This window comes from Mizuhopecten yessoensis, unplaced genomic scaffold, assembly GCF_002113885.1.
Source record: "Mizuhopecten yessoensis strain PY_sf001 unplaced genomic scaffold, ASM211388v2 scaffold8447, whole genome shotgun sequence".
Taxonomy (NCBI): domain Eukaryota; kingdom Metazoa; phylum Mollusca; class Bivalvia; order Pectinida; family Pectinidae; genus Mizuhopecten; species Mizuhopecten yessoensis.
Window position 1 is genome coordinate 333768 of NW_018407552.1, and position 15313 is coordinate 349080.

General features: G+C 36.1%; 1 protein-coding gene across 1 annotated transcript; it reads left to right on the forward strand.

Annotated features, from left to right (window-relative positions):
* The first annotated feature begins 1376 nt into the window (after positions 1–1376).
* Positions 1377–12134, forward strand: LOC110455971. Its single transcript, XM_021506447.1, has 2 exons — positions 1377–1577; positions 10436–12134. The coding sequence occupies exon 2, from the start codon at positions 10442–10444 to the stop codon at positions 11378–11380; it is 939 nt and encodes a 312-aa protein (XP_021362122.1). The 5' UTR covers positions 1377–1577; positions 10436–10441; the 3' UTR covers positions 11381–12134.
* Positions 12135–15313: the final 3179 nt, after the last annotated feature.

The following is a 15313-nucleotide window of genomic DNA, read 5'->3' on the forward strand; positions in this document are numbered from 1 at the left end:
TCACTGAAAACCGTCTAGGAATGATCAGCTCATGGTCCTGACAAAGTTAAGTTAGCATTATACTTAACTATTTTTTACTCAAATTGGTACATATTTCAACAACAAAAATAAATACTGTAGGACTCAGGTGACCGTTAAGGCCCATGGGCCTCTTGTTTAGCATCAGGAGTTACTCGATATGTGCGTCCTGTCGACCAATTAACTATTTGCTGGGGTTCTTCGCCTGTGAGACTTCAATCAACAATGAGAAAATATTATGGTCATTTGAACTTATATTTCTATGTCCACGCAATAATAATCTAACTACAAAATAATATATACGCGGTAATCGTCTAACTACAATTTTATATATAAACTGTATAAGCATGTTATGACATGTCCATGTACTATACACGCGGTGATGCAATCCTTCTGAAACAATTTTTACTTCCTTGTACTGCTTCACCTTTCTATAGAAATTAAACCTTAAATACCGTGTTTTGTTCAAATTTCTTCGGTAATGACATGTATAGGTAGTGATTTAATAAAATAAAAAGCAACATACCCTAAAAACTCATATGAAAATAGTCAATCATAGACTAACCTGTTTTACCTGTACAACATGTCTGACGAAGGCACATGTTACACACGTGCACAAATAATAGAATCGCCTTTACTCCAATTTTTATTCTATCAAATGTCACTTTTTATCTCGAAGGCACATGTTACACACGTGCACAAATAATAGAATCGCCTTTACTCCAATTCTTATTCTATCAAATGTCACTTTTTATCTCATCAAACTCAGAATTCGATCTAAAAGATGTGCGCCACTTTGTTTTGCATATGTAACTCGATAAATCCGTCACAACAAAATGGGAAACACACGTGCATATGACAATCGACTTCAATGAAGAACCCTACGACGTTCGATCGACTCACGCGCCCGAGTCTGTTTGGCAGTCAGCTCAAAGTTTGCCCCAGCATGGCCATGGGCTCCATTCGTTTGCATAACACTAAAAAGCGTCTGTCGCCACAGATCGAATGTTGATTGTCACACACATAGATAACGTGATAACGTACCTATCTACAATGTGACCTACATGACCCATAGCAGTCAGCACGTCTGTCCCTTAGTCTTTGTCTCTCATTACATTTTTCTGTTGCGTTAACATGGTTTAAATTGCTCTGTCGACAATGCACAGTTCAGCGTGTAAAATCAAGGTAGTACTGACATTTTTAAAAATATCACAATGCATTTTTCGTGTTTATACACGCAATTGCTGCTTACCTAGAACTGCATTTATAATAACTGTACGTTGTAACACTTTAGAGGTTGTCCTGATCTATTGGAGTGCTTCTATTGGATGGGCGGGTCACGTGGGTGAATTAATTTACTCGTTACTGCAACAAGCGGGGAAGGTCTTGGTTCTGGTGGAAGCCATTGGGGAAGTTAGACGTAGCGGTGGAATAGTACAAGTACAAATTGGACCTTTTCGTTGTTACCAAAACTATTAGCTGGATGCTGTAATTTTTAAGTTGATTGTGTGTTTGATTTAGTAGACTTTGTGTACATTTTATGGGAAATCCTCTATAAGGTAAGAAACACACCTATATTTTATTTTGTAACGAACAAATTCCAGTCAATTCTCAGAAGCATTGATACAGTTACTTGTGTTAGGGTTTAAATATTAATATCGTTAAGTGATTGTCATGTTCTGCTTTGTTAGTCAAACGTCTTTAGTGATAAAGTCAACACATAAATATTTACATTTATAATTTATCCCGGGTAAAGAATTCGAGCGACGCCATTTTCTCTCTGAATTCGCGTAAGAATTGTTTAGTCCAGTCATTTTATATAACCAAGTATATACTTCCTGTTTAAAAGTGCATGCTATTTTTCGTTTCTATGAAATAAAACGTTACAAAATGTATGCATATATTTCTTGAAAAAATGAGCTTTTTGTACACGCATTGTAATTGTATGCATGTGTGCAACGTCGCAACCTTATGTGGGTGTGTCGAGGAGTGGGTGTGGAAATGCCATCTTGGTTTTTCCGCTTTGTTTTCTAAAGTAGATATACTTAGTTGGGTTTTAAACGCAAAGTTGGTTTAAATATCATTACGCTATGGATATATCGTTTCGAGGCGGGATCAACATTCCGATCAACATTCCTTTCGTTTTCTTCATATCTATCCTTTGTGCGCATGCTCGAAATACATATACAAAAAGCCTTTTCATCCGTTCTGTATATACTGATAAGGGAAGATAAGCTAAAACTAATTCTTCAGCTATTTAATAACGAAACCCTAATTTGTTGGTCTTAGTCGCCGAATACACTTTATTGATAAAATGTGCGGAATGTTTTAATTGTTGTTATTGTGTTTCTTTCACTATAGATCGTAGCTGATTACAAGCCATCAGTTGTAAACAGCCCTAAAATAAATCCAGTCTTAATTTTATAGCACATTTAGTTTTGAAGTTACTATTAAATTTCGGTAATAAATATTTCCGCAATTACCCAACCGCATGTGTTCAATGGTGAAGGTTTGTGTAGCCACGAAACGGTTGGTGTGCAATGTTTTCGAACCGTTGCACGAAGGAACATTGATTTGTGTGTGTAAGTGTTACTACATATTTTAGACCTGTTGCATAACGAGAAACCTAGCCATCATTATTAGGAAATATTTATATTATGTGAAGAGGTCAATCTTCTTGAACTACTTGAACTACTCGGAAGTCATTGTCTGTCATCATACACAAGCTCTTATGGACCAGAATAGTATAAATGTCATACATTTTCCACTGAAGTCTTCTATACTAGATCATTCGGAATTGTGTATCTGTACTACAATACTGTTTTCAATTGCTATTTGTGGCAAGTTTATAATAGATCTAGAAGCGTTTAGGTTCACGTATGATTTTACTCCGCAGAGCGATATCACATACAAGTTATATATATTTATACGTGTATATATTTGTCTATTTCCTGAAACCCAGTGCACCTGCTCTATTTTGAATGTATTTGCATACTGTCATATTTCACAAACGAAAGACAGACAATCAAATGTACACTAAGAACAAGCCATTCTTCGGAAATTATGACATCTGCCAGAATTCTATGCTATATGATCATACCGTTGTTATAAACAAATAAAATTAGAAAACAATTCGATATAATTATACGCGTGTATTTGAACTGACCCGTCGTAGTACACACTCCTTCAGAATTGACCTACGGGCGCACTCGGCCTTCCTATCGATAGGTCATCATATGTCTAAAGCAATGAGGCGTGTCGGATATTACGGGGCTAAAATTCTCTAACTATTAGTATGTTACTTTCTATCTCAGTCACACTGAGAATCGGAGACGTGTGTCATACAACTACCTTAGCAAGTTTGAATCACGGGTTATACGTGTCAGTAATATAAGTAATCCAATACGTTAATTTCTTCCTAATATAAGGGTTCATTTCCCGTCCAGTTTGGGATAATAATCGGGTAGTCTCGGGCACATTAGAGGATCCACCTATAGACCTGTATAGATCTCATACTCGCCGAGGTGACTAGTTTGAGCGATGAATTTTCTTCTCTTACCTATAATTGAGTAAAATTCATCTGTTGCCGACTAACCTCTGTGTGAGGCTTTCAATCGTATACTCGATACACTACCATTGGTCATGAATGGTAGACCTTGAAACTGAGAATTGATAAAATTCTAGAATCATTTACTTTTTCCCTCAATATAAATTCGGCATTTTGATTATCAACAAGGAAATCAGTCAAACGCGATCCACAAGGCATCGTCCTGCTTACTGACTTGTAAAAGAACATACGAAATTACACGAAGAAAACGTCCTTTAGGGCCTTCAAGATATGTTTACATGTTCTCAAATGTGATAGTGTAATATGTGAACAAACGTATCTCTCGAGTTGTCTAAAAACAAAATGATTGTCAGCCCCTGCGTACATAAATATGTTATTTTTTCTTTGAATCTTTAGTTAACTGAAAATATGAGACGTAGTACTTTATCGCTAGCCCCTTGTAAAAAAGAGACACAAAGTCGTCCAAAAATATTGTACACAAGACACGTGCGTATTACACAAATCATGGTGCTCTCCTACTCATGTGAGATAAATATATATGTATTGGTAGTTCTCAATACCATGGTGGAAAATAGTTTCCCCGACGCTTTGAGAGAGTAAATAGCCTTAATGTTAACATAGATTAAATTATACTGAGGTATTTCCTCAAACGATAAACAAATTGATAATCAAAAACAGACACATGCACGTGAAGCGTACAAGGCACGTGAAGGGTATCAGGCACGTGCAGTGATCTTGAGTCGTGACTGAAGCTAATGTGAGACGGTTATAAAACGTTATCTTGTAGCATCAGGTTGGAGTTAATGTCAGTGTTTCTGTACAGATAGTTACTCCGGTTCACTGTGCCAACCCCTTCCTTCCCTTCCACCACAACAAAATTAATGTAAAAATCACCATCCAATCCATTTTCGAATTAATCACTGGCATATGTAAATGTCCAGTAATGTCTTAACGTATATTTATATACCTGTAATATAAAACATGTAATATTTAAAAATGTACATATATCAATAATGTCTGATATAAAAAAAAGATATACTAAAATGTTTGATACTTATGACAATACCGATGATGTCTTCGAATCAAATGCACGTACCAAGTATAATATGATATAATATGATATGATGGTATTGTATGTGATAATAACAAATATATAGACATAGAACGTATGTATAAAATTGTATGTACATGTTCATTCAAGTAATGTCTTAAAATGCATGTATATGTACGTACCGGAAATGTATTAAAACATATTTAAAAACAAGTTATGTTTTAAAATGTAATTACCTAGTAATGTCATAAAAATAATGTACAAACTGGTATTGTTTTAAAATATATGTAACTACCATACCCTAATAATATTTCTGATATGTATATGTTTGGGGTATAATTCTTCAAACACAAAATAGGTCCTTTAAAATGGACGGGTTTGAATAATAATTTATACTGGACAAAAATAATCACTGCCGATAAAAGGTATGGACTTTTATTAGACCCATGGAAACTGTCCAATCCTGCAGTCTTTTGCACCATGACTTTTACACAAAAAATAATTAATGGGAGCAATATAAACTTATTAGCTGTCTGTTCGGTTTATCAAAGGTTTCATATTACCTGGGAGTCTGTTACAGGCAGGTAATATGACCCTAGTATCTGTTCCTGTTCCTTATATACTTATAATAGTAGTGAGACATTGTTGTTTTGTATGATTTACTATAAAGTTGTATGTTGTCAAAATATTTTCCTGTTACTTAACACCATGAAGGAGGTGGTTTACAACCGCGCGGACCCACACCATTTGTAGTGTAAATAATTCACGTAACCTTCCGTATTAAATCCTAAATAAATAACATGTTAAAGCAAGCAGTGATAAGCTCTATTTTTTTCTTACAGTGTTAATACAACTGTTGAATGTTTAAAAACTGTTTAAAGTTTAGGATAAATAGATACTGTCTACCTACATAAAGAAAAATGGCCATGCCGCAATATTTAAAACCCCAGTTATTATTTTTGTCATAAATGTTATTTAAAGGACTTGAGAAACACATGATAATGGGTTCAAACAATATCAAGCTTTATATAGACTGACAAAAGAACTTATGTATGTGTGTGAGTGAACCGCCTTGGGTAGATCTAATGTGTTCTGGTTGATGTACCGTTATCAAACAACTCGGATGTCAGAAAACAATACCTTACCACTGTATATAGCCGTGTCTCTGAGTTTCCTAACGAACGCCCCTGATCTAGATAGTTGAGGCACTTGGACCGCGATAAACTAACGCCGCCATGGTCACTATCGTACGCTTTGTTAGGGTTACGTAGTATTTATATTGAAGATAATGTAGCGTTCATTCTGCTTGCGTTTTAACCCTCAAACTAATGTCAAAATGGCCTCTGAGGGAAATAAATTACCACTACACTATCTGAACCCATTGAATTTACCCAATAGCACTCATCAATGCTTTGTGTCCAGTGACCTCCTCCATTACATGGAAATAGTCTGTGGTTGAAAATGAGACTTGTGAAATTAAATTGTAGTTTATTTCCCTAAATAACCGAAAGCTGCCCTCCCCACCATATTGTCAGTATGTTATGTTATTAAGACATAAACTATCGTTTCCTCTTGTCTCCTTTTCACCCTTTCTTAGTTTTCGTCTTTCTGTACCTGTAAATACTGCCGTCCCCCCCTCCCTGACATGGATCGTCTTCCTCTCCCAACCTATCTTAACTCTTCTTAAAGTTTCTGTTTGTTTGTTGGGCTAGCCTATACACATCCATTCTTCTTGGTAAAAACGTGTTATCACTGTTACGATATATATGAGCAACAGTTTATGCCCATTTATCTTCTAGTATTCGTCGTGGATGATGTAACGTTAGGTTTGGCATAGCCTTAAAATAAGTTTTATACAATAATATGATTAAAGATTTCCATGACACGGTTTGACTAGCTTATAGAGTATATTTCGAAGTCTGCAATAAACTGTCGAATTCTTTAGCGGCGAGAGCCCCTAGGCACGCGACTGCGTGGCCTTATCAACCCATCCATTTGATAGACAAACCGGATATTTATTTAATGTGTCAACAGCACGTGCGCATTAGCGCCATTTATTTACAAACAGACGTCCATCATGTCAGTCAAGAGTTCAGCTGACTATCTATATCTTGGTAATTGGCGGTCAAGCGTGTCCGTAATGGTGGTCATTTCCATCATAGATACGCATAGCTTTGGTAATTGTGCGTATCCTAGTCTCACCTGTGGCACGCGTCGAATTCTCGCTCTATCATCTCGTAGTATGTGATATACACAAACAAGACGAGAAAGTGTTAGTTTATCCTCAGCAGGGTTTGCCAAAATAAACATAGTATATACTTACGTACCCTTGCTTTAAAGTATCCGCAGATTGCTACGCCAGAAATAAACTCAAACAAAACTTATACCATTGTTTACGTTATATTGGTAAATAATATCTAGCCGATAGCTTCCCCAGACCTGGAACTTTTCACCAGGAGCATTCCTCATGTGAATAATGTTATAGCTGTGTCTATATGACGCATCGTAATACAGAGAAATATTGTTTCAGCTGGAAGATTACTTCCTGTGGGATCAGCTACATATCAACACTTCCAACTATGTATATATATTGCGAGTTTCATATGTTCCCGTTAATTTGCGAGACGAGATAATCACACGTAATGAAATATCTTATTTCCCAATATCTTTTACAGGTTTTAACGACGTCTTTAATCTGATTTGCTTATTTTGCCAGTTCGAATTCTTGCGAAAAACCCATTTGCAAAGCAAGTGTCGAAATAAGTATTCACGAAAAATAACTTGTGACTTGTACATACAATGTAGTTTAAAGAGCTAAACCACCTAGCCTGGTTTCGGCTAACCCATAATTTCCCACACGGTGCGAAGCACTACGGGTAATGCCGTGTACCTCCCTCCGATTCACGGACGTATATCGGTGGATTTACTGTTAAAAAAAACATCCTTTTTCCTTGCTCCGCTCGACGTGAAATCTTAACCGAAAGAACACCTCGTTATATCACTAAAGATTCTATATTTATTTTACTCACATAGACCATTTACTGTGAAGTTTAGTAATACAACGGTACGTCATTGTTAATACATTTAAATACTGTAAATAGAATGTTTACATTTACATAAAACATCATAAATATCAAACAATGAATTACTGGTATTTCTATCATAAGAAGAAGGTTTAGGATGAAGCACTCCTTAACAAAAATTGAACACACACACAGACAAAATATTTTTTGTCAATGTCTCGTGAAGCATTTAAACGACTGTGGTCGAGCCCAATATAAAAAAGAAATACACAGTAAAATGTTCCATGAATTATTTAAACGAACTATTATAAGTGAAAATCTACAATTATGAAGATAGAGATGGGGTCAAGACCTGGGCCCGTATTCGTGAAACCGTCCTCATGCTCAAGCATGAATTCAGTGCTCAAACCAATTTTCATGTAACTGGCTTGATTCATGTCAAACGGCCAAAAAGTCAAATGTAAACATTTAAAACAGTACCTGGCTTTACGTTTCTTCATTTTTTATTCAAATCATAGACAGAATAAAATGTAATCATTAAATTAAAACTGGAACAAGAACTTGGGCTTGAGCACAAAATCCATGCTTATTGGCCAGGATACTAAAATGTACTAGCCGTCAGAACAGCACGATCCAGTGACGTTAGGTATAACTTAAGAAGACAGGATTGGAATTTTATTCTGTAAAAGCCTTTCCGTTCGGATTCTGTTCCAATCCATATGCATCTACTAGTTACTTTTAAATCTTTTAAGTCGCACGGATTCCTGGTTTGATTGATTTCCAAATCAGTATAAATAGCAATGAATAATGTTTCCAGTGAACGCCAATCAGTGTTTGTCCTGTCTAGAACAGTCCATAGAGTTGTCATATGGAATAAGTCAACCACTTGTGAACTCGAATGGCTAGGAGAAATATTTTAATTCCCTGACATGGTCGATATTATCCTGAATCATCATTGCGTCCCGCGTTGACACAATATTGTGATGCCTGGTGGTGATATGGACAATAAAACTATATTCCCGCCATTAGGCAATTTACATAGCAAATAGGGGTTGACACTCTGGAGACCTCGTCGTGATCCTCATTACAATAAATACCAACGGACGTCCATGGCAGGGTTATGACCAGAGAGTCCTGTTGTTCGTGCCGTAATTCCAAGTTATTGGTCTCATATTGATCACAGAGATTGTGTGCGTCTGTCCACGGGCTGTAATTAGCGCGAGAGGCCACTGTCTCCCTAATCATTAGTTATCACCGACCATTCATAGCAAGCAAAACACGCGAATCTACAAATTACCAACAGCAAGAAACCTTTAGAAACACTACCGTAATTTGTCCTGGTGAACAACAATTGTCGTTATGTGTTTGTTACGTGTTAGTGTACATGCAGGGCTTTTGTTAATTGTGTAAATCGCTGAATTCGTTCCGACATTTGTCTGTGTTCAGTTGTGCTGTTTACACCAACATTTTTCAATTACATTGCAAGACAATTCTAAATATGCGAGTTTGTATTGGTTTTGTAGCAGGCACAGGTCATTCGACTTCGACCTTGTTCTAAAAACACCATTTCCACAATTTTGAGGAAGGTAGAGAAGATGTTTACTTCTGAAATTGTTTGATTTCACATTCAAATACTGTATATTGCATTTCTATTAAACAAAATAGGTTTGATATTTGGAATGAGGTTCGTAAATTTAGTATGAATGATAAATGCTAAGTTTGTTTCGAAGGCAAACAGTAATTATAAACTGATGTTGTGAGCTTTCGAAAATATCTGTTTCCTTTGCTTAGCAAAGGGTGCATATGGGCGTTGTCTCTGCTCTAAACCGCTGAAAACAACTCACTAAGCCACAATCTTAAACAGTAAATTTAGCAGGCAGACAATATTGATACTACAGCAGTCAGAGGGGCGGGTAATAAGGGGCGGAATGGGTAAACATATAGCCCGTCCCTCTGACAAAGGAAACAGACGTTTTTGAAAGCTCGCAAAATAAGTTATTTTTTTACTGTTTGTGTTCCAAACAAACTTAACGTTAAGGGAGGTTTGTGGTGAACCAAACTTTACGTTAAGGGAGGTTTGTGGTGAACTACTCGTACCTTCTGGGCTGCTCGCAATCCCGATTAAATGAATACCTATACAATTCGAAAACCTCTCGAATCTAATCAATATCCCATGTAATGAAATTGATTGACTTAATATCTAGTTTTATCATGACTTTTTGGTTAATGCGGCCTATTGCCTAAAGGTGTTACAACCAAGGTTTTCTATCGGGAATGTTTCATTCAACTGTTAGGAAAAGTCACCTTCTTGGTCTGATTTCCAACACAGAGATTGAAGTTTTTAACTTGATAAGATAAACGTGTAATGTGTCTTAGATCTTTGGTGATCGACATACGTTACGGGGACCAGATATGGTGCAGGGAATCCTTACCCTTCGAAACACTTCGTCGTTTTGTGTGAGAGATTCAGGGTATCTGTTCTTTTGGTAGTTCTGTTTCCTTCTGTTGTCTTCTCGAATTGCTTTTGTCTTTATGGGTTGACGCTATGTATATGTTCTATTAACTTAAATTTTATCCTTTATCAGAATGTTGCTAATGTTACCAATGTGGAAAACTAGGTACATAAAATACAAGAGTTTAGTTAAAATTAATTATATTGCTTTTTAGCAAAAGGATTGGAATACTTATATCAAACGCTTACTTGATACAATAAACATATGTTTTATATACTTTTTAAGCTGTTGAGTTTCACTTCTTTTGTTTTCTTCTTGATAGGTTGAAATGTCGTCATCTGAAAGAGTTTATTCTGTGAACCTCGAGAAAATCATAAACGACTACACATGGAACAGATTCCGTAAGACCAAGCACCTGCTCCGTCGGCCATTTTGCAGGAAAAGCAATTATTACATAGACATCAACTGGGGCTACGCAGACTTCAAGCACGACACTGTTAGGTTTGACATCCGCCCTTACAGTACAATTGCACTACCAGGGGAAATAGCCACCGGAAGTGCAGAGGCTAGTCCCAGCAAACAGCAAGGCGTGGACAAGGACGGGAATAAAAATGTGGTCCTTTACAAATCCAAATACGAGAATAGGACACCACTAGATCAACAGTACACGTTCACGACAACACGTGAGACAAAGGCATCATGTAATGTTGAATTCCAAGAAACATACACAAAGGGGGCCGAGTGTAACATCGAGATCAAGGTCCCAGGCGACATCGTCACAATAGGGGCGGGCCTGAGTGGGGAGTTGTCAGTCACTAAAACAAAGAGTGAGACGTTCGAGGAAACGATAACGTGGGAGGTCAACACCCAAATAAACGTGGCCAAAGGTCACACGGCCGAGGCAACGGTGGTCGTGTCGGAACGAAACAGCATGGCTGACTTCGAAGTTAAATCGACAATGTCACTTCCGGACGGAAAGGACATGCCCGTCTCTGTTCGGCGCATCTCGGACGACGCAATTGTATACACGGATATTATAAACGACCTTGCTCCTGTGTTTTCAGAAGTGGCCAAGGAAAATCCGAACGTGGAACTTGTGAAGTGGAAAGACCAGAAACGAGGCATGTTGCGATCCAACGTCATCTTAACTACCCACGGCACGTGTAAAAGTGTGTCATGGAAAAATCAGAATGTGCATGTAAACTCTACAGCCATAGTAAACGAAGATCCTGATTCCACTTTAGCAGAAGATGGCGATGAAACGTGAACGGATTGCTCTTTGAGCTTTTGTGATAACGGGCCTAGCTCATGTAACACCACGCGTCTATATTTGTGACGTACAGTTGTATACATACTATTTCTTATCGGCTGCCAGATAGCTGAATTATTCTACTTCTCTACCCCTCTATGGTTACACACCAGGGATTTACGATCAGCTACATACTTGATTGCAGGCTTCGTTTTTCATTTGACCATACATCTTAAAGTGGTCTTTTAGAAATGATTGTAGTCACCGCTTTGATTTTTCCATTGTAAACTAGTGTGCTAGTTACTCGTATAACTAAATCGGAGAATTTTCCAGGAACGAATTGTGCCTTCGTCCTCCATAACCACTGTTTGGATATAGATACTGATATGATCATTTACCGCTAACATTAAAAGCATTCCCTAATTGTCAGTACGAAAGCCTCCGTTGATCAGACAAATCTCAGTCCTTCCAAAGTAACGTATCAAGTACTTGTGTGTGCTGTAGTCAACCTCAGGTTGTCGGTGCTATGACTTTCTGGGGGAAATACTGATACCATGTTACGCCCCAAACAGACATGAAGGCTGTTTTATAAATCTGACTGAGGTAACATGAACACTTCCGTTATTGCTGCTGATGTATATGAACAATTAGGCTTTATGACAGTAGTAGTGAATCTATAAGAACAGTGGAACAACAATGTAGTTTAACATTTCGTTGACGCTTTATTTTTTACTTTATATCTAATAAATGGAAATAAATTTTTATGACGTTATTGAACTTGCTTGTTGTTTCTTTACAAGTTTAAATACCGACAAAGTTCATTTAAAACCAAATTTCAAAAGACATTTCTGATATATAAACTGCAAATTATATATATCTAAATCATTACATACATATTGCGTGGGGGAAAATAGGAAATATTTCGTTAAATACACAAAAGAGAAAAATCTTATTTTACTTGTATTTCCTTAATAGGATGGTAAAAAGTGTTCAATACACATAAGGTTGGTGGAACAGATATAATAGCAATACACATAAGGGTGATGGAACAGATATAATAGCAATACACATAAGGTTGGTGGAACAGATATAATAGCAATACACATAAGGTTGGTAAAACAGATATAATAGCAAAACACATAAGGTTGATGGAATAGATATAATAGCAATACACATAATGTTGGTGGACCAGATATAATAGCAATACACATAAGGTTGGTGGAACAGATATAATAGCAATACACATAAGGTTGGTGGAACAGATATATTTTTGTCCATTAGCACAGTCCCTCTTCAATTTGGAAAACAATGTTGCGACGTTTTCACTATATTTAACAACCAGAACGCATGCAAATGTAACATATGGAACTATATATATATTTATTTTGTCACTTAGTAGATATAATCATGACACAGTTTAATTACCTTTTTTAATTTGTGAAAGTTAAAAGTTAAAGGTAACCTTATACCATGCCGTAGGGCATATTTTTATGTGTTAGCATTGCTTGCCCACCAAAGTGATATATTTCGAGTTTAACAATGGGAGTCCTAGAGGTCAGATATATAAAACATCCCCTGCGGATGTTATTGTTTATCTATTTTAGAATATGTGTCAAACTATTAGTACACAACAGAACAAAACAGACCGGGATATACTACGGACTGGCTCTCACACGGACAGCACTCGTCACCTTTACATACGCTAATATAAGGGCCGAAGCCTATTGCCTTTTTATGTAGAAATCCTTTTTATGAATTTTGTCTTCAGACGTCTCTTATAAAATAAAATGAAAAATGCCAAGACAGTCATCATAAATATGATACATTTAGCAGTCAACATAGATTACTGATGTAAATAAGGAGTAGACCAAAGTTAAAGTTTTATATCCGATGATAAATGTACATTAAATTTCTTTTACAAAATAAATAAAAAAAGATACTACATGTAATTGCCAATTAACTATATTATTGCATTACAAAATGAATAAATATTATCAACAAAAAAGGACCGTATTATCTATTGCTTTTAGCTACATGTAAAAACAACCATCATCATTGGTACATTCCTCGAGATATATATACATGTATAGGCTGAAGTGACCCTATGTAAAGGGGAACTTGACTAAACCGTGTTTAATCCTATATGCAAACTATACGTACTTTGGTTTTTATGATATAAGGTTTTGTAAGGTTTATCATTGTATCCATAGGCATGTAGGATACACATAAAAAAGGGAAACGACAACTTTAGGGTTTCTATCACCAAGACAAGAATGCAGAATAATAAAAGTTTGAGATAAAAGCGAAACAAAAATAAATACGTGCCTAAATACATACCTATAGATACTAACCTAAAAATACCGAAATATTAACTAAATACACTCTTAAAGACATACCAAAACTGACGACTTACTTGTTATAACTAAACATATGCCATGATCGAAAACATACCCACCCTATAATTGCAAGTAATTTAATTTCACTTTCAGATATTTTAACGAAATGCCTTCTTTATTAATAACAGGAAAGTAATGACCACACCCCTCCTGAGTTTGAATTCATGGACACTGTAGACTTTAATATATCAGCCGTTCACTCAATTTAGTATAATATGACTAACAGGAATGTCTTTCTACCAAGCCATTCTATAAGCGTGACAATTATGATTTTCCAATCGTGAATTTACTCTTTCTTGATAGAAACCCCCTCCCCTCTCTTGATTCCTACCTACTGTGTTCATATATAACAGTTGATTCGATAGATCTTGATTCAAAGCTTGATTCAAACATTCTTATTTCTGGATATGGTGTGGACTGCTTACGGACAATCTTACAACCGTAAGTTTCGAGAGATGTAGGTTACATGTTCTTTGTAATTTATAAGGTCGAGTGCATTGTCATCTCGTTGTCACTAGCCTTATTCTTGTTATCAGAATGTGACACTATTTGGATTTACATTGCGGCTGTCGTTGATGAAACATAATTCACTAACCGTTCCAGAACAACTTCTCTTACTATGTTTAAAATACGCAAAGTCCAAATTTCATTGGTCTATTAAGTCGTCTGAACTGAGGTCTCAAAAATGTGGTACTTTCTTTCTATTGTCTAATCAGAAGTATCCAAGTGCCACAAAATTACAAAAATAACTGGGAAACAAGGATCTCTCGATTAAATAGCTTTTTAAGTTTGTAAAAAGTTTTGCAGAATGTCACTTTTCAACTTTTTTTAGCAGAATGAGCAAACTAGAACTAGGAAAAGCGATATTTTGCTGAGGTATGCTAAAATCTAATTGGACATATGTGACATTAAATCAAAATAACCATTGTAAAGTATACCTGAACCTTGATGAACCAGCATCCTTTAAGATGATAAAGACCTAGTATTCATATCTGAGAGAGAAATATGAGTTTCGAACAATCGATACTAAATGACATTTAAAATATTGACTACTACATTTCACCACCTTAGTCTATACTACTTCCTGTTTTCTATTCCTGGCTTACGGTTTCGACATGTGGAGCCTCTGTAGTCTACTCAATTAGATACCCACCATGTTCCATGGTCTTCAGAGAGATGTATATTAATGTGTTCTAGAAACCTTCATATGAAATAATTTGTCTCTCGACCATTTCCTGCCACCATTGACATATTTCTTACCTTTAACAACTTTTTAATGTAACAACTGCCTGGCTATGTACTATCACATTGCTTTTACCTCATCAAGAAAAACAAGAAGACGAGGAAGAATTCATTTCGTGGTATATCGCTTAGCAGATCGATACAAAGATAATACAAATTGCACCATGCATTACGTAGATATTTGAATTAAACTCTGGCTGTACATCAAGCTTCAACATGTTAATTATATTATGCTGCGTATGGTTAGTACAAGCACATAAGACAATATCCTGATACCAACTTTAATTCATAAATATTCACTTACCTTAAAAAT

Coding starts and splice junctions, on each gene's coding strand:
- LOC110455971 (XM_021506447.1), top strand. CDS start 10,442: ATGTCGTCATCTGAAAGAGTTTATTCTGTGAACCTCGAGAAAATCATA.